Raw genomic sequence first — 21,134 nt, forward strand, 5'->3', positions numbered from 1 at the left:
GGTTGTGATCTCCCTGTGGTGGGATTGAGGCCCGCAACAGGCTCTCTGCCGAGCACGGAGTCTGCCGGGCACTCTGTCTCACTCCCCCTCTGCCTGTCCCAATGCTCGCCCGCTCTCTCTCTATCTCTCTCTCTCTCGAATAAATAAATAAATCTTAAAAAAAGGGAAAGAACAAAAGTAATGTATATTTATTTACTACTGAGCCAACAGATACTCAACTATGCCAGGTGGAATACTGTGGATGGAGAGGTGAACACCAGAATACCTGCATTCATGGCACCTATTTTTTTTTTAAGATTTTATTTATTCATTCATGAGAGACAGAGAGAGAGAGAGAGGCAGAGACACAGGCAGAGGGAGAAGCAGCCTCCATGCAGGGAGCCTGATGTGGGACTCAATCTCGGGACTCCAGGATCACACCCTGGTCCAAGGGCGGTGCTAAACTGCTGCGCCACCCGGGCTGCCCCATGGCCCCTATTCTAGCATACAGCACGAAAGTTATAGAATTAACAATGCAATTTTACATGAGGAGGAATTTTTGAAGAAAAATAAGACTACGTAAGGCAATACAGGGTGATGAGAAGGGTACTATTTTAATACTGCTGGTCATAGAAGCTCCTGATGTGATATTTGAGCAGAGACCTTAGTGATGGAAAGAGACCATATACACCTGGGGGCAAATATTCTAGGCAGAAGGCATAGCATTACTGAAGCCCTGAGATGGAACCATCTTAGAATGTCAGAGGAAGAACCAGAAGGCCACTGTGATTAGAAGGATGAAAGATTAGAAGGATGAAAGATGTGATTAGAAGCTGACATCAGAGAGGTAGGCAGGGTCAGACCATATACATTATACAAAGGGTGGCAAGAAGACACTGGAGGATTCCTGCAGGAGAATGACACATTTTATCTTAGATTTTCATGAGTATTCTGGCTCTTGTGCTAGAGCAGGTGATGAGCATGGAGGCAGGGAGAAGAGATAGGACATTTCTCATTACTTCATGCAAACACAATGGTAGCTTGGAATAAGGCTGTATGAATGGAAGAGTGAGAAGTGCTCCAAATGGAAATATATTATGAATGTAGAGTCAGTAGGGCTTTCTGGTTAATTCCATGCTGGGTGGAGAGAAAGAGGAGAATAAGGATAGCTGTTTGCCCAAATGAATGATGGGAAACTGGGGGAAATACTGTTATGGGAGAAATCAAGAGTTTTTTAGTATACACAGCAAGCCTGAGATGCCTTTTAGACATTCAAATGAGGATATCAAGTATGAGCAATCAGATGTAAGTCCAGATCAGGGGTGGTAAAGAGGCTGGCAATAAAAACTGCAGTTCTCATTTTATATATAATATTTAAAGAAAACAGGTTTGGTGGTCTAGCCAGGGAATGAATCTTGGTGGACCCCAGTATGTATTGGTCAGGAAGACAAACACAGGCAACAGGAAGGAGCTGCCGTGAGGGAAGAGCTAAGAGTAGGAAAAAGTGGTGTTCCAGAAGCACAAAGGAGAAGGGCATGCTTCTGTAAGGAAAAAGTGACCATTTTTGGTTAAAAAAAAATGAAAAGCAGATGAAGCTAAGGGTTTTCGAGAGCATCTGCAGCACAGTGGTGGGAAACCAAACCAAACCAAAAAATCTCCCTGAAGCAAACAACACAATAGCTCATTGACCTCAGAATGCATACGGTATCCACTGGCATACTATCTAACAGAAGAAGTAAGAGCTACAAACTTCAGCATGGGTATTGCTCAGAAATGTGATGAGCAAAAGCAGCACACCATAAAACAATACAACCGGAAGAATCTCATTTGCATAGTTTCCTAAAGAGGTAAACCTATACAGCACATGGTAGGTGATAAAATCATAAATAAAAGCAAGGGAATAATTCAACATGAAATTCAGGATGGAAGTTACTGGCAAGAAGTGGAGAGGTTATCTTATAATAAAAAAGAAGAATGGTATCAGAGAAGTGTTCACCACGGCTAGTTCTATGAGTCCAGTAAAGCTGGATCTCTTTTTTTTTTTTTTTTTTTTTTTAAAGCTGGATCTCTTAAACTGGATGGTGGTCCTTTTATGACTATAAACTGCATATATACACTCAGTCCACTGTTTTCTGTTAGAATTTATTTCACAATTCAGATTTTTAAAGGAAAAGGAACAATTGAAATGTTCTTGTGTTCCAAAAATACATATTACAAAAGCAAACGAGGATTATGCAATTTAAAAGCAATGACAAGGGGCTCTTTGGTGGCTCATCCAGTTGGGCGTTTGCCTTCCACTCAGGTCATGATCTCAGGGTCCGGGATTGAGCCTCAGGTCAGGCTCCCTGTTCAGTGGGGGGCCTGCTCCTCCCTCTGCCTCTGCCCCTCCCCTGCTTATGCTTCCTCCCCTTCCCTTTCTCCCAAATAAATAAAATCTTTTAAAGAAATAAAAACTCAAAAAATAAAAGCAATGACAAAAATCAATATAGTAATATATTTCGAAAAGAACAGGCAATGGGAGAAAAAGAAAAGTCTCTTGAACTTGTGCTATAGTACATGTATATATAAATAAAAGTATTTGGATATGGCTTTCAAAGATGGCTTAGCCATAGGCCTATTTAAAGATAACTGGAATCAGTGATATTTTCACTATCTCAAATCCTTATATCTTTTAATTTTATGTCATAAACACATAGATATAAGAGAACTTATATTAAGACTGTAGTATTTATGTACTGGGAACACTGATCTGCCAAAGGGTATGTATGTTACAGCTCCTGTGTTAAGTATATCATTGTAATTTATTTAAAGTACAATGAAAATTGATATCTTTGTAATAGAATAGTTAGTCCATAATTATTTTCTCATTCCCGCCATCTACTAGAAAAGAGAATTATAGGACTTTGTCTCTAGTAATATGTCCAGCATTCAGAGAGAAAAAAATGCAGTGGCAGTGAAGGAAAAGGAAAATAAAATGATACCAGAGAGGTGAGACTTTCATTAAATTTTTAAATTAATTTTTTAGATTTTGAGGTAATTATAGATTCACATCAGTAGTAAGACATAACAGAGAGTGCTCTCCTGCACCCTTTATTCAATATCGCTCCTTGGTAACATCTTATAGAACTATAATATATCATAACCAGGATATTGACATTGATAAAGTCAATATACAGAACACTTTTATCACCACAGGGATCCTTCATGTTGATTTTTAGAGTGTTATAAAAATGCTATGACTTACATACTAGTGATAGCATGTGTTTTTCAGGGAATCATTTACGACGAATCTAGAAAGAATGTAAGTGAATCTGACAGAAATACTGGCATTTTCAGATTCTTATTTTGGCAACTTCAATCTCACTCTCCTTTGAGTACATGAACTAATTTATAATGTACCTCAGATCTCTTTATTACCTGTTCTTCATCTCCAGTCCCCCTTCTTCCACTCTACAAAGTACTGAGCATATGACGATATACTTCACAGAAGAAGAATGAAGCACATGTTTTATACCATTTCTCTTCCTATCTTCAATGCTCAAGAGAAAAAATACTAAAATCCCCCCACTATGAATCAAGATACCTCTCTTCGTGTTCATACCACTTCAAGGCTATGTAGAATGGAGTTTATTTTTAGAGTCTCATATGATAGTTTTGTCTTCTTGTTTGCCAAGCTGTGGACTGTCACAAAGACCAGCGTTTCTGCCTGGCAAGCTTCCAGACAGCTCACTATCCACAGTTCTGGTTCTAATCTCTCATCCCTGACTATGTAATTGCTACAGAAACTGACTGCACATAAATTGTACTTGTTCTACATGACTGAGCTACCCAACAGTGACACAACCAAATACATATTATGTTGCAGTTTATAAATAAAACACAACAGAAACCACCTTTGAAACCTTAATGAGTCACCAGGTTTGGAATCTTGAAATGGGAAATGGCAGCATTGACCAGAATAGTGGTTTCCAAACTGGATTTCTTCGAGTTAGAGGAGTCAAGGGAAAAAATAAAGGGGGGGACGGTGAAGGTGGCTGGAAAGGTATATGGTGCAATTTGGACCAATCCTAGGGTCTGGTCACTTAGTGTTATATAGCATTGCTTTGCAGAGTCCCTGGTTACCCATCTACTCCCTCCCTTCACCTCAAGATTGTCTAATAGGAGGGATGTGAAGAGTGGCCGTGACACCTCATGAACTCAGGGATTTAAAGAAACCTAAAGATCAATTAGTGTGTGATGTTTTGGAGAAGGAGATTTTCAACTATTTCTCATACAGAACATAACAAAGTCTCTTACTTTTTTTTAATTTTATTTTTTTAGATCTTACTTTTTGTTTCTGGTCTTCCAGAGTTACATTCTGGAAAAATGTTAACTCCCTAGAGATTTTATAAAAGAGATTTATGTAAGACACTTTGCACTGTATTGTTACCTTTCTCAAAAAAAGAAATACAAAAGACCATCACTTTAAAACATGACTTAAGTGAAATAACTGAATTGTTTCAAGGACAAAGCTTAATGTAATAATAGGGTGAATTATGATGGCATTATGAGAAAATAATGTTATCAATTATTCTTTCTCATTATGTAAGTTATAGGTAAAGAAGAAAACTTTAATGTAGGTTAATATATATTCATGCTCACCTGGGTACTGAAGTTCACAGACGTCATCAGTCCTGTCCCAGAATCTCTGGTCACCTGCAAACTGATTAAAGTGGCCTTCTTATGAACCACTGGCAGCCGAGAACCCACAGAAAAATACACGAGGCTTTGAGGTTCGTCACTCGGTAAGAATGTAATCTGTGCAAATCTGGCACTATGGTTTATTGATGCTCCAGCACTTATTTCATACAGTTCCACAAAAAAAACCATTTCAACTTGAGGTATCTGACAATTAGAAAATGAAAAAAAAGAAGGATGATTACCAATATGTTTCTATTTTTAGATAATTCTGGTATTAAGAAATAGTTGTATTTATATACATAATTATAAAAATAAATACATATCTGGAGATACATTCTGTATAATCATAGGATTAAGTTCTCATGTTAGATTACCACAGGGTTTATTTTTTAGGATTTTCCTTAAGAAACACCTTTACTCTCTCTGACTGAGCTTCTTACTAGAAAAATCAGTGTCAGGAGACAAACTATATGAACTTCAATAAGTAAAAGGATAAATAAAACATATTCATACAATGAAATGCTCTGTAGTAGCTAAAAGTTATGAACTATTTCAATATTTTTCAAAGTGGATGGACCTGAAAACATGCCAATGAGTAAAAACAATCAAGTTGCATAGTAGCACGATACAATAAATGTAAGGTTTAAAATTAGATAAAGCTTACTACAGAATGTGATGGATACATATTTATGTAAAGATTTAAATAAAATGGGTTCCCACTTATGGAATGAATAGCTCATGGGAATAAAAGGCAGAGCACAAGGAGTACAGTCAATGGTACTGTGATGGTGTTATATGGTGACAGATGGTAGCTACCCTTGTGAGCATGACATAACATATATAAATGTTGAATCATTATGTTGTACACTTGAAACTAATGTAACATTGTATGTCAACTATACTCAAAAAAATTAAAATAAATAAAATAACAATTGAAAAAATACTTATATCTCAAATTAAAAAAAACAAATGCTCCAAATATCATTGTGACAGTAGCTGGCTGGAGTTGGGTTGGGGACAGGGCAGGGTGTTGAGCTGGGGAACAACACTGGGAATAATGGGAAAAGAGAGCTTCAACTTTGTAAGGTTTTATTTTTAAAAGATTATACAGAAATATGGCCAAATATTTATAATAGTCAATTCTGTAATTTTATGTATTTTTCAAAATTTACCCAAATTCAGTATCAAATAAGTCTAAATTTAGTCTGCTGGTTATAGATTGTCATGTTTCATCCCAGTTCTTTATTAACAATCTCAAAAAAATTATTCTCTAAAGTCTGAATTCAATTTGTAACATACTGTTACTCACCTGTTTTTACTTATTTATTCTTACATAATAATCTAAAAATCTTAGCAGTACTGTGAACTTTCTGGCATAATTCAAAGAAGCTAAGCTTATACATTTTTCAACTGCTTGTGTCATTGTCTAATTTGATATAATGCATTACTTTCACCAATCAGGGGCCTTATTCATCATTTGCTTTATGATCATTTCGATAAGAATCATTATGTCATGAAACAATACAACAAACTTTAATATCATGCAAGGGTAAGTCGAATTTTAGTCAAACAGTAAATGAACTTAATTTCATTTTATTATTTGAAGAAATATATTTAGCTTCTCCATGGCACATATCATTCTTTACTTTTCCTGATCAACTCTCCGTAATATTGAAATATGGAGAGTATTCTTCTCACTTTTGAGAAACTAAATTCGGCAGATACAATGAACTAAAACACGAGGAAAGTATAGGCAACGTCTTCAGGAATTGTTATTCCCTAAAGGCCAAGTGAGCTTGAATTCACAGTAATTTAATGTAACTAAGGATGTCAGCACAGTAGATTGCAACATAGAAGCTTGCCTTTATTTTCCAGTGAAATATTTCTTCCCTTTGTGATGATGATTAGAACGTTACTTATAAAAACTCAGAGTCAAAAGAAAATGTTATAATCTCAGCAAAGAATCATCTAAAACTGGACAGCACATTGATGGGTGCCAACACATATTCAGACTAGAGACAAATGAATCTTATAACAAAATATTCCAACAATATGTCTGAATCTTATTGGGAAATCAAAACTCACAGATCATATCTGCACCTCCCTAGACTTCAACATGACTTGGAGACTTCACAAGAACCCATTTCATGTTTAACTGCCATAAGTTCCTTTCCTGGTTAGGTCAGAAGCATTCCAGGGTGAGCTTTTGCTCAACTAGTACATAATTATTTTTCACAGCCCTACATCTGCTCAGAAGCGGACAGAGTAATAATAAAATAATATCTTAAATATTTTTTTAAAATATTTGCAGCAAATTTTTAGTAATCTGTTGACTTTAAACAGATTTTGTGGGTTAAGAGTATGCCTCCTAAGTTAATTCACTATCACTTTTACACATTTTGCTAATATAAAACCATTCAATAAAGCAGCAGAGAAAGGGGAAATGGTCTGGAATTCAAAAGACAAGTTCTAATCTTGGCCAAGTAGCTGACTGAGGAAATTTACCTAAATTCTTTGTAACTTCAAAATGAAAATAGTCATTGGACATATGACAGAGTGGAAGAACTTTATGTCAAACGTTGGGAGACTGGATTGAAGCTATTAGAAACCACCATTAATCAGTGATGTCATTCTATGGATGAATGTGTTGTGTTTGCTGTGTTGCGTTGTTGGGCTGTAGTGACTCCCTCCCTAACCACTAGTGTTAATGTAGCAACTGCTCAAGCCCCTGAATTGCCTTAGGCTCCATTCCCATCCACCCTAAATAACAGTAATACAACCCTCTCTTATGAAGGGGCAACTCCCTCTAAGAACTGTCCAAGCAACTCCTCTCATTCATTACCTCATTTAATCTAACAGTGAACGCTGTTACTAACCCAATCAAACACAGAAGGCTCAGGAAGGCTAAGCAACCTGTAGCATGTCACTCAGCTAACTAGCAGAAGAGCTAAGATTTGAACTAAGACTTCTATCATCAGAGTCCAAGCTCTTACCACCACTTTCCTGAATAAGTTCAGGATCCTTGAAGCCCTTACTTTATGTAAAAATGAAGAGATGGTTCTTAGGTCAGCTGGGACCTCCAAATAATCTCTCAAAGCCTACTATGAAAGGACATGGCCATGGAACCAGTCTCATTTATATCTCTAAGTATCAGTTTATCAGACATAAAAGAAGAATTTGAAACATCATAAAGTGATGTTTCCTTCTAGTCACAAAATGTGAGGTGTTAAAATGCATATTAAAAGCTTACAATACATTTGTGAAAAATATTTTTCATTCTTCTAGGACTATAGCTTTCTTCCTTCTTTAAAAAGTTCCTCTTACTGAATGTATATTACTCTTACCTGTACTTTGCCTTTTTTTTTTTTTTTATGTATAGGTAAAGATCCTGAAAGAGAAGTTGCATTTTAATCTTATTTAAAGGGAGTGTCTACTTGCAGGAGGCAGAGGGAAAAATAAAGAGCTAATCAGAGATGGTCCTAGAGAAGCTGAAAGGAAGGGAAAAATAGGCTGGGTAGAGTTGTGGATGGGAGAAGAGACTGCTTCCTCTGAACTTGCCCTACGGGGAGGAGATACCAAAAGAAGCTCTAGATACTATCATTATGGATTAAGAGAATGTGGTGGGAAGTATGTAGGATGCTAACTGTAGGATATGCACATATCCTTTTTCCTAACTGGGGAAATGCTGCTAAACCTATATCTAAGTGGTTTCAGTTAGGTAAGAAAAAGAATTAGGTTTTACCTCTTATTTCTCTTTCTAATATAATGCTCAAATCATAGAGTTGAGTTTTCTTCTGCATTCTGAGAAGCAGCTAATTTTCAAAGCATTTTGCTCTCATTGCCTTCCCAGCTATTAACAGACAAAGTACAGGAATGCCTGGGTGGCTCAGTGGTTGAGCGTCTGCTATTGGTTCAGGTCGTGATGCCAGGGGTCCTGGGATCGAATCCCATAAGGGGCTACCCGGAGGGAGACTGCTTTTCCCCCTGTCTCTGACATTTCCACTGCATGAAAATCATTTTTATCTCTAAATACAAACTAGTCTCACCTTACTAGAACCGAGTCAGCAAAAGGCTAATAAAGACATTTATTTAAACAGCAATGTAGAACTGAATTGACTTTGATCTCAAAAGTTCTTTTTTCTTACAATTATAAGGTTGACAACAGTGTCTGAGATAGATATTTTAAGTCTAGTGAGATCCATCCAAGATTCTAATTCATCCAAAATCCTTTTTGTGATAAAATGCACAACAGAATTAATGCACAATATATAAAATAATAAATAAAATGCACAATAGAATTGTCAATAACTCCAAATATGCAACATATATTTGTTGTGTTGGAGAAAGACGATGGGAGGAATGTAAAGATGAATAAAAACCATGTTCTAATGGAGTACCAGGAGTACCTGGGTGGCTCAGTTGGTAAAGTGTCCAACTCTTGATTTTGGCTCAGATCATGACCTCAGTTTTCTGAGATAGAGTCCCACACTGGGCTCAGCACTGAGCGTGGTGCCTGCTTAAGATTCTCTCTCTCTCTCTCTCCCTCTGCCCCTCTCCTTCTCATGCTCCCTCTCTCTCTCTCTCTCACAGGAAAAAAAAAAAAAGAATTCCAACTGGAGATATAAGGGGAGGCATGATGGAGGAAGTGGCATTTTGATTAGTCCCTAAGAGAAAGTTAGAAAACATGAGGTTGTTGGGGGTTGAAGTCACAAAATCATTTGAAAAATGCCTAGAGGAGGATTTAAATGTTTTCAAGTAGAATAACATCATCAAATGTTTTGAATACTGAAATTTCAGTGCTATAGAAAAGTATTAGCAGCTAATGAAATTACTTCTCAAGAAAAGTAAAATATGCTAAAGATAGCATGTTAAATTAGAAAAAAATCAGTGGGAATTTAATATTTTAAAAATTTATTTCCTAGCTCTATCACTACCGAGGTGATCTATAGCACAGCACCTTTGCCAACCATCAACTTCTATGCCTATCTAGAGCATATATTTAGATTTCTAAAACTGTTTCTGGTGAAAGAAATCAATTCCTTGGACAATAATTGATTGGATGTCTTAAGAAAAATCAGGATGGCTATGGAACATATATGTTATTGCTATAAAGCAAAAATACTTCCAGAGAGTTTTAAAGTAATATGAAAAGACAAAAGATCACCTTAATAGGGCTTTCAGTGGCCATGCCATGGCTATTTGAGTAGGAAAAAGAAAGCTATTCAGTAAATAATTAAAATTAATTGATAGTCCTAGATGATATGATGCTAAAAAAATTAAGTCCTACGGAGAAAGACAAATACCCTATTATGTCATCACTTGTATGTGGAATCTAAAAAACAAAACAAATGAATAAACAAACAAACAAAAAACAGAAACAGACCCATAAATACAGAGAACAACCTGGTGGTTGCCAGAGAGGCAGAGGTGGGGGGATGTGCAAAATGGGTGGAGAAGTGGGAGATACAGGCTTCCAGTTATGGAATGAACAAGTCACAGGGATGAATGACACAGCCTAAGGAATATAGTCAATGATACCATAATAACATTATATCATGCTATACTTGTTATACTATATACTTGTTATACTATATACTTGTTATACTATATACTTGTTATACTATATACTATATACTTGTTATACTATATACTTGTTATACTATATACTATATACTTGTTATACTATAGCTATGATGCTATAGTATAACATATAGACTTGTTGAATCACTATGTTGTACACTTGAAACTAATGTAGTATTGTGTGTCAATAAAAAATAAAAATTTTTTAATTGAAAAAATTAGTTGAATTTGAGTCTATAATGGTACTTAAAGGAGAAAAGTTATGTTAGTGTATAAAAAGTGGTTATAATGAAAACTGTATATACAATAGTATGTACTTAATATTTTATTAATATTAATGTGAAGAAGAGTGCTAGCTAACATGATTAAGTATGCATTCATTTATTAAAGAACAAAAAACATTCTTTTTATATGTAAATAGGAAGGAGCTAACATTGTGAGTAAAATAATAATTCCTAGAAAGTTAAGAACTATACCAAGAATAAATTACTATGACCTATGAAACACATAGGAATGAAGAGGAAAACAAGTCAGAAGTGAAAGAATGCTGGTAGTTGCACGCAAGTTGAAAGATTACACAACCGCATGTTCCAGTGTCATAGAAGAGATGAGCTAAAAGAGGTGTACTAAGAACACAGATTTGTTATCTTATCTTTTACATGATGAAGCATCTAGATTGCCTTCCCAAATATAACAAGATACTAGCAAGGCAGGTGTATATTTCTAATACCTCTAGTAGGCCAGCTCCCTGTTCTAAAGTAACAGGGCAATGGTTAATGTAAAGCTGACACAGCAAAGTTCAAAGAACAAATTATATTAAAAAAAGAAAAGAACAAATCATTCTAGAGAAAACACATGGTGTTTAAAAATATAAATCAACCTATAAGGCATAAACTTGAAAAAAAATGATATAACAAGTGAAGTTCTAAGATAGATCCCAACCAGATAACCAGCAATTTTCATTTGAAATGACTTTAGACAAGAACCAAGACCCATAACCCAAACAAAGAACAAAGTAGTGACAACCAAGACTATGCAACCTTCTGAAATATGTATTATTTCTCTTTTGGAACCAATAAAATTATTTTAATTCTAGGGAGGTATGAAAATAAGTATTACTGTAACCTTAGAGAAGATCAATATAACTGGTAGAGTAATCCTCAGAAAGTTAAAAAATAAGTAGGAAAAAAAAGAAAAAAAGTAAATTTATAATGTTGTTATTTAGAATGGATTTATGCATAATTATATGTTTTGAATTAATTGTATTTGTGCCTGCTTTTTCTGCTATTTAAAGTGTCTGGCATGATTAATGAGGACACGGGATACGATAAGCGCTGGGTATTATGTAAGACTGATGAATCACTGAACTGTACCTCTGAAGCTAATAATACATTATGTTAATAAATTGAATTTTTGAATTTAAGTTTAAAAATTTTAAATATATATATATATATATATATATATATATATATATCCATGATACCACTACTAGAACTAAAAAAATAACCAGTAAATCCTTAATGCCATTAATAAATAAATAAATAAAGTATCTGGCATGGACAAAGAAAACATGGTACCTCTGAAATATCATAATATTATGGCTAGTTTCTGTATTAAATATTTGAGTTTAATAAATTAAGTAGCAAAGAAAAAATACCATTGAGTGCTCCTTAGGCATTAGATTATCACATTAAATAAAAAGGTCACACACATTACTAAATGACTTTAGCTCTGGTAAGTCATCAGTGACTAATACCACATGAATAATGCAGATTCCCATGGAGAGACAGGAGCATGCTTATCCTCCTAAGTTCCATGTGCAATATAAATGCATAGACAATTTATCTAAACACTCACCAAGCATGGCCTCAGTTCTTTTTTGGTAGATCAAAACTGAACTCTCTAACTATATATGAATAAAGAATGAGACAACTTTCATTCTATAGATGAAGTCTACAGATACAGTATGATTTGGCTAGAACTATGGGTACAATAAGAACATATGATTAAACATTCAGAGAAACCTGAGATTTTTTTTCCAGAGATATTAATCTGGCTGAAAATAACTTAAGAAATCATTCACCCAATGAGCACGTGGTACAGGAAGAGTCTTGCAAATGACAAGAAACAGAAATGGAGAAAACTGATAGGTTTTTTTTTATCATTATTGAGATATAACTGGCATATAACACTACTTTTTAACTGTGCAACTGATGAGCTTACTAAAAAATTCACAATGTAATACTTTGTAAGTCTTAAGTTTATTATCCAGAGAAGAAATTCAGATAAGATGGCTAGGCGAGACACAGAGAATCTCCATATAACCAATATGTAATTTTCAATAAAATGACTTTAAAATTACTAATTCCAAAAAAATTTAATTAGAAGTTGAAAATACAGTTCATCGTCATTTCTTACCTTCCCTGGTTTGAGCTCAATGGTGATCATGCATTTTGTTTGACCCACTGTACATGTTGTGGCCCCTGACACAGACAGAAGTTCATCCATCAAGTCCACACCATCTTTTTTGAGCATGGTGGCGGTTTTATTAAATGTGACTCGCCAAAAGATCTTGACATCTTCAAAGGCCCTAGGAACAAAGCAAAACCTATGCAAATGTGTCTAATGCAGAATGTGTCAGCACTGTGCTTAACTGTACTTCTTCACCCAAAGCACAGCACTTCCTTGACTACTGATAATGCTGAAAATAACCAATTTTCCTCATTACAGTTAAGAAATTAAGAAAAAACTAAAAAAAAAAAAAAGAAAAAAAAAAGAAATTAATTAAGGCCAGCATTAATGTGGCATTCTTTGACCACACTGAGTTCAATACTGAGTATTTCTTAAACTACTATGTATCAAGAATGTAGAAACAAGAATACTTTTCTGCCTACTATGCCTATTGTGTATCTGGAATTTGATAATAAAAATTATAGAGTACCCCTGCCTTCAAGTAAACGCTCCTCATTTGTCAAGAATTCTTCTAAACACACTGCTGCTAAAAATGGTTGTTATTATAAAAATAAAGGGCAAGAGATGACCTACATTTCCAGAGAACTTATACCCAAAATGGAAAAGATTTATATCCATGTACATGGGTGCACACCACATGCACATCTGTGATGAGCATTCAGAAGACGTGTGCTGTAGAGTATTAAGTTGCAAGCAAAATTTTGGTGCTTCAAGTTTCCCTAATATTGAACAGTTACATATGCAGCATGATCAGAGAATAGTAAATATGCTGAAGTGATGATTTATATAATCTGACATCTGTATGGTACTTCACAAAGTACAAAATACTCATGGTGGCCCTAGGTTATACTCATTATCCAAGTATGTTAAACCATAGATAAAGAACTAGAGCATCTCAACACTGACATACCAAATTTCACATGACTTTCTAATAGCATTTCCTCTTGTCTCTAGCATTTTATGAATTTAAGATACTGTATATATACACACACAGGATGTTACATCTTCTACATATATATCAACATACCTGTTTGGTTGCCTTGTGACAGTAAGATAGAGTCTGCTCTTATTAGCTCCTTCACCCAGCTCCAGTCCACTCTGGGACTCCTGGCTGAATCCTATGATTCCATTGTGAAGATCACTCCCTGGGAAGAAAAATGGAGGGTTACAATATGCTTAAGTCTTTAAAAGATCTACAGTGCTTCACTAATATCTCCAGCTCAGATAGTATAAAAGTGAGAAATTCACAAGTGAGTAGGGCAAGTTACAATTTTTAAAGATCTATACTAAAAATAGAGTGGAAGTGAAATTGTAATATCAAGGTAGCCAACTTTGAGAACATTAGGCTAGGAGAAAGAAAACATCAAATCCTATTTTCCCACAATGACATACATACTCATCTCTCTCTTATGAGACTATTTTATATTTGATAGTCCTTCACGTTTTACACACGCTTACTGTTTGAAGTTAGTATATCCTACCAGAGTACAAATGTTTTTATTTACTGCTATCTCCTCAGTATCAAAGCAGTGCCCAGCATATTATAAGTGTTTCATGAATACTGACTGAATAATGAACTCTATTTAACTGATTTACCTTCCTATAAGAGCATTTATGTTACACATTATTTGCCCTAGGGAAAAACAGAATAATCAATGAGCTCCTCCTAAGTGTTTCTTAGTAAAAGAAACATTTGAGTTACATGCACCATTACACTACCAATCATGTTTAAACTGGAACAAACCTACTGCCCACACTACACTGATCTAGTCACTCCAAATCTTTGGCAGCTCATAAATTAGCTTCCCAGACTAGAGAAATGCCAGTAAACAGTTCCTGCGGCTTCTGGTATCTTGGTGGCCCAGTTTTGCAAAGTGATCCTACAAGCAATGAGTCCAAAGCTATAAGCTTCAAAAACCACTTGCACCCATCATCTCAAAACCTGACTGCTAAGGTTCTGACAGAAACTCTGAAGTTAGGGGTCAAGATAAGGAAACAGGAAACCATCTAAGGGTCACGATGGCAGGGAGCCAGTAGTCACCAGGGCCTGCTCTGTGGGTCTGAACTTTGAGTAAATATGGAACCTATTAATTAGGGACATGCATGTGATGAACCACTTTGGCCTGGAGTCTCATGTGGGCCTTGTTGCAGCCAGAGTGCCAATCATCATCCTCACCCACTAATCACTAGGATCACTTCTTAGCTTTGCGCAGTGGCAGTATTGTAGCTAATGAGGTTTATCAGAGGCGCAATTATTGCTAACTGAAAACTATGATCACTTCTTAGCCCTGCATCAGAACCTGCCATCAACTTTTTCCTTCTGCAGCAATTGTTTCCTTGTCATTTTTGTGGGAATTTGGTCTCTCCAAACAGGTTAAAAACTTCTCACAAGCATAAGCAGTTTCTTTTCCGTGTAGTAGCATTCAGCTTCGTTCTATTGAACATAATACCTCCCTTACCACATCTATAATAATAAATTTGATGTCAATTTTCTAGTAAGATGAATCAAGATTTCTAATGTGCTAATGATCAAAACTAAAACTAAACTATTTTTTCCTGATATTATTTTGAAAGTTAGTTCTAAAATCTAAATGTGAAAAGACTATGAAGATTAGCTACAAATAAGAGGAATGGGAAAAATTAATGATGTGGTTAAGAGGGAAATACTAAATACTACGTTAAAAATCCAGGAGACCAGCAGCCCTGGTGGCGCAGCAGTTTAGTGCCGCCTGCAGCCTGGGGTGTGATCCTAGAGACCCGGGATAGAGTCCCACGTCAGGCTCCCTGCATGGAGCCTGCCTCTCCCTTTGCCTGTGTCTCTGCCTCTCTGCCTCTCTGTGTGTGTCTCTATGAATAAATAAATAAAATCTAAAAAAAAAAAAATCCAGGAGAGGAGAATACAAATAAGGAAACTTGGAGTACATTACCATGCAAATGTGCTATAGGTAAATTACATCATATGACATTAAGAGGGAAGTATGAAGTCCATCATTCGCCATCTGTGTGTCATCGATGTACCTTATGTAGGAAAGGTAAACATTAGAGTACCTACCTCATCAAGGCTCAAACTACTGACTATTTGCCTGGTGATTTAGACTTGGGGATGATATATGGGAAGGTTCTAGTATGCCACATTGGGATGATATTGGCATGCCCCATTCGTATGCATTGGTATTGGTATGCCATACTTAATGCAGTACACTTCCATTCCAATTGGCAAACAGCTGCTTTCCTGAGCGGTCAAAGAACCCTCTGCTATCACCATAACCAGGACTACAAGGTCTCCCCACAACCCAATAACAAATGGGTAATGCTCAGGATAGCAAGGAGCCTCCAGCAATCATTTTGACTGGTCTGTGCCTCTGCCAAAACAGATGCTAAACATTCTGAGTGTCATCCCCTTGTTGAATTCAAGTAACTACAATTAAATATCTATGCCCATGGAATGGGGAAGGAGATTGTTGAGTGTCAAAATAATTTTAATAGAAAAATATAGGTGGCATTTAGCTAATGTGAATCAAAATCAGTAGATAACTTGGAGAATAGAATTAGAGTTTACAATACTCAATAAACTGGAGGAAAAGGAATAAATAACAATTTTGACTGGTATAAATTTGTTGGATAATATAAACGTAATGATGCTGGGTATAAATGGAAGTTAACAATTGCAAAACTGTGATTGAATTATTACTGAATGGCTGAATAAAATGAAAATTCTAGGAGAAGGCATCAAATCCTAAAAGTAGACCATAAAGATGTTTATTCTAAAATTTTCCTCTTATAAAAGAGAAACATAAAGAGGAGACACGAAATGATTTCATCAAGTATCCCAATTAATGGTTGATCTGGGCCATAAATAAAGGCTTCATGACATTTTGTTTTCTTTCCACTACATTATTTTATCATGGTGTCATCTGAAACTTTAAAGCAGTATATAAAATTCACAAATGTTTATAAACAAAGAACAGAGCAGGGGAGCCTGGGTGGCTCAGCGGCTGAGCATCTGCCTTCAACTCAGGGCATTATCCCAGGGTCCTGGGATCGAGTCCCGCATCAGGTTCCCCACAGGGAGCCTGCTTCTCCCTTTGCCTGTGTCTCTGCCTCTCTCTGTCTCTCATGAATAAATAAATAAATAATTTTTTAAAAAAATAAATATTTTAAAAAGAGCAAAGTAGGTAAGAATCATAAGATGGCTTTGTCAATACTCTAGGGAACTGACAAGCTGAGCTAAACCATGTTAAGAAATATAGAATGGTTTCAGAGAAAAACTAAAAATTATCACTGGAATATTTTATAAGATACACAAGGAACTCTTTAAAAACTCATTGAATTTTTAAGCGATTGCAATATATACACCCAAGAGTAAAAAGTTATATAAACCAACACTGGTTCAAAGGGAGACCCAAAGAAAATGGTTTTAATCTACTCCCCAACATAAAGGAAGAATTTCCTAATAATGAGACTTAGATTTTGGGATAGAATGTTGAAAGTGGTTTGGAAATTCAGAATAAGGTTTCACAACAGGATAGGCAATCATACATTTCGATAACTAAATATTTTCCAGAGGAAGAACATGGACTTAAGCATTTTTAAGGTTTTCCCTATATTGTGAAAGTATAAATTTTATAGATTGTTTAACTGGCTCTGAGTTAAGTGACATTTACAGTGCATTAAATTCTAGCTTGGTGCCTCAGAGCAATATCATGAGTTCATGTTATGGGTCTGTGCCACAAAAAACAATGTTTTAATAAATAACTAGGAGTGATTCAAGTCATTCAGGCTCTCAAATTAAATTTAAGACAGAATAATATTATTACAGATTCTGTAGCACGAACACATTTTTACCTCCATTACTCTAGAGCTATACCTGTAATAACAACCCTGGCAAAAGCTGCAAATCCATGGTCATCCTTCCCCTTCACAATCTGTGCGCCACCTTGAGGGTCTGTGAGAAACAGGTAGAAGAATTCTTGCCCCTCAGGCTCATCATCATCCACAATATGAACCAATACTTTACGTTCTCTTTCTCCATCTACAAACGTAAGGGTAAGAGTTTGTTCTTCAAAATCTTCTTCTTCAGTTGCCCACGTTAGGTTGGAAATTCCATCGATATCATGAAAGGGCAATGCATTTGTTTCCTTTTGAGCAGATATTTCACCAAAAGTTTTAACTGTTATACTGACATTGCCAGTAGACCCACCAGTTCTTCGGATAAGAATTTCTGCAGTATTAAATGTACCATTTCCCGCCTCTTCTTCAACATAAACAATAGGTGGCCCAAGACTAAATGTCCCATGGATGGAAACATTTGCAGTCATAAGGGCCACATCAGGCTTCTCAGACAAGGTAGATGTATCAGGAATGGTGACAAGTTTCTCAGGGATGGCAGATACACCGGTGGCCTCGGTAATGATGGCAACCATTTCGGTGGGCTGTGGAACAGCTGTCATCTTGACTGTGTCAGGATACATGGTTGAGAAGTCAGTTTCTACAGGAATGAGAGCTGTGTCAACTGCTACAGCCACAGTTGTCTTAGGGAAAGAAATACCCATTCCTGCTGGGTCATCATGATCCAAAATTGTGATCAATGCTACGCTGAAATCTAGATTCAGGCGTGGCCTCCAACTGGCATCAAACCTTTGCAATGTTTTAAATTCGACTAAAGTTAGATTAACGTAAAAAATTTCTTCTTCCTCGGGAAGCTGGTCATTAATAATGATTATTTCAAAATCAACCTCAGGTTGAAATTTTTGAAAGAGTACTTCCCCATTCTGAACAGGCTCAAAGTCTTCCATGGGCTTTGCACTTCCTGCAACTGTCTGATAGGAAACTTTAACAAGATCACCATGGAACCCAAACAATCTTTGGACATATAATCTGATCATCTCTGTATCCTCTGACACCATGACATTTCTAGAACTAGGGGAAAATTGAAAGACTCCCATTGGTTCAATTTCAGCAAAGGTGAAACCTGATCTGGAAAAAAAAAAAAAACCATGAAAGAAATGATTTAAAAAAAAAAACAGAAATACTATTGTAGAGATTCATTTGTCAGATATTTAAGGTGCTTCTCATGAGAATGTCTTGCCCTTTCAAATTCCCTAAAACCCTACTACTTACTGATAAATATACAAGAACACACAAAATGTAAGAATAGAAGCTGCAATTGTAGGTGACAAGCCCTGACAAGTTGTAGCACAGTGAAAAGCTTATAGGTCTCTAGTCACTTTCTCCAGTTTATCCCAAAGAAGCTCTCTCAAGAATCTGAAATATCAGGCTCTCTCTTATGATCAGTACACAGGGAGCCAAAAAAAATCAAGATCCCTGGATGTCAGCCAGAATTTCTTATCTACCAAATAGAAATAGTTGTCTCTATTAGATGCAAAATCCTTGCTTCTTCCAGGTGACCAGTAATGGAAGTATTCTCTCACACAACTGTTGCTAAAATTTTACATATGAATTTGAAGAAACATCCATGATTCAGTGATTTATCCTTAGCTTTTCTCTATGGAGTTTTGTTGGGAATCAATAGCTATGCAAGAGAGCTAATACAGGTGGCCCATCAACAGAATTCAGGCCACAGATGTATTTTCTTTGGCTGACAGGCTTTTAAATATCTGTTTTTAGGGATCCCTGGGTGGCGCAGCGGTTTGGCGCCTGCCTTTGGCCCAGGGCGTGATCCTGGAGACCCGGGATCGAATCCCACGTCAGGCTCCCGGTGCATGGAGCCTGCTTCTCCCTCTGCCTGTATCTCTGCCTCTCTCTCTCTCTCTCTGTGACTATCATAAATAAATAAAAATTAAAAAAAAAAATAAAATCTGTTTTTAATCAGCTTTTTTAATCTTTTAGGCAGGACACACCAGAGCCCATCACTCTTTAGTGTCAAGCATCCATCACTCAGCACATAGTATAGTGGCTAAGAGCTCAGGCAGTAGACCAGTAGCCTAGGTTCAAATCACAGTCCCAATCTTATTAACTATGTGATGCTATGTCTGCTATATATCTACCAGTGAGGTTTTTTTTCTCTAATGGGACTAATAATCGTAACCATGTCATATGGGTGTTGTGAAGAGTAATAGTAAACATATATAAATGTATATACACATAAAATATATATAAGACACACGTAACAAATAAATATAAATTATATATGTACACATGAATTTTTATATATATATCTTTTATATTTTATCTATATCTATATCTATATCTATATCTATATCTATCTATATCTTAAAGGGATGTCTGGCCTAGGGTAAGTACCATAAAACTATTAACTATTGCTGTTGCTAAAGGCATTTAGATTTGTTACCCAGCAATACATTCTGTGGCCAAACATTTTTTAAATGGCATACGTATAATCTAAACCCATCCCAGGTATGAGAAAAGTAAATTGCTTTTGGCTGGGACACATTTATCTGCAAATATACTGATTTAAGTTAAACTCAGAGGAGCTACTGGTAAAGTCAGATTACTCCTGTAATGCCTATCCTTATTATTAATTGAAAATTAGGTATTTTCCAGAAAATTCTTAAAAGACAGAGTCCTTTAGTAATAGGTGACTTTGCCATCATGATTCTTACTGGAGATGTTACTCCAGACCAACACTACTGAGTGAGAGGTCAGAGAGAATGCTCTTCAAAGCAAACAGTGTGGGATGCCTTCGGCCCAGGGTGTGGTCCCAGAGTCCCGGGATTGAGTCCCACGTCGGGCTCCCTGTGTGGATCCTGCTTCTCCCTCTGCCTCTGTCTCTGCCTCTCTCTCTCTCTCTCTCTCTGTCTCTCATGAATAAATAAATAAAATCTTTAAAAAAAAAAAGCAAACAGTGGTGGTGACTCTATGAAACTTAGTCTCTCCCTCTGTGGCATCTTTGGCATGCAGGCCATGTGTTGCTCTACACTAAAACTGTTTTCGCATCTGCTTCAAGCAAAGTGATCCTTGTGTCTTCTTCTGTTTCAAGTGATAAATTCCAGATTATTCCTCAGAGACTTTGTTGGTTGAAACTCAAGTTGGTCTTACCGAAGTTGAGCCCCACCAGGGGCACTGCTCTGCACTCCTGAGAGGTGAATGACAAAGGCCTCTGGCTGACCAGGACTGGGAAATGTCCACAGTAGGACTCCTTTACTTTGTTCTCCATGGGAAAATGAAAGGCTCCCTGAAAGAGAATAGGAGAAGGGTATTATTTCTTACATTGGGATTCAACTCTTAAATATGTAGTAAAATACAGTCTTTTCCAAAATTTTATATCAGTCCAAAAAAGGTTACACATTTAAAAAGTTGGGGAGAAGGGTAAGTAAACTTAAAGAAAGGCCTCTCCATTAAAATTTCACCTTCAATTTCTATCTATTTTGCACAGTAGTGGTCACATCATCTAACATTTGCATCTCACGGACACAGAGCTCATGGTATAATTAAAAAACAAA

General features: G+C 36.2%; 1 protein-coding gene and 1 pseudogene across 1 annotated transcript in view; one reads left to right on the plus strand and one right to left on the minus strand.

Annotated features, from left to right (window-relative positions):
• Positions 1–21,134, minus strand: part of ADGRV1 (adhesion G protein-coupled receptor V1) — a 529,718-nt gene that overhangs the window by 308,430 nt on the left and 200,154 nt on the right. The window contains exons 73-77 of the mRNA XM_025992909.2: positions 20,731–20,866; positions 17,579–18,687; positions 13,739–13,856; positions 12,658–12,829; positions 4,621–4,863 (exon numbers count right to left, since the gene is read on the minus strand). Of these exons, the coding sequence (XP_025848694.2) occupies positions 4,621–4,863; positions 12,658–12,829; positions 13,739–13,856; positions 17,579–18,687; positions 20,731–20,866 (1,778 nt within the window). The remainder of the gene's footprint in view (positions 1–4,620; positions 4,864–12,657; positions 12,830–13,738; positions 13,857–17,578; positions 18,688–20,730; positions 20,867–21,134) is intronic.
• On the plus strand, positions 14,913–15,063 carry LOC112915636 (U4 spliceosomal RNA; annotated as a pseudogene).

Source organism: Vulpes vulpes, chromosome 14 (genome assembly GCF_048418805.1).
Source record: "Vulpes vulpes isolate BD-2025 chromosome 14, VulVul3, whole genome shotgun sequence".
Lineage (NCBI taxonomy): Eukaryota > Metazoa > Chordata > Mammalia > Carnivora > Canidae > Vulpes > Vulpes vulpes.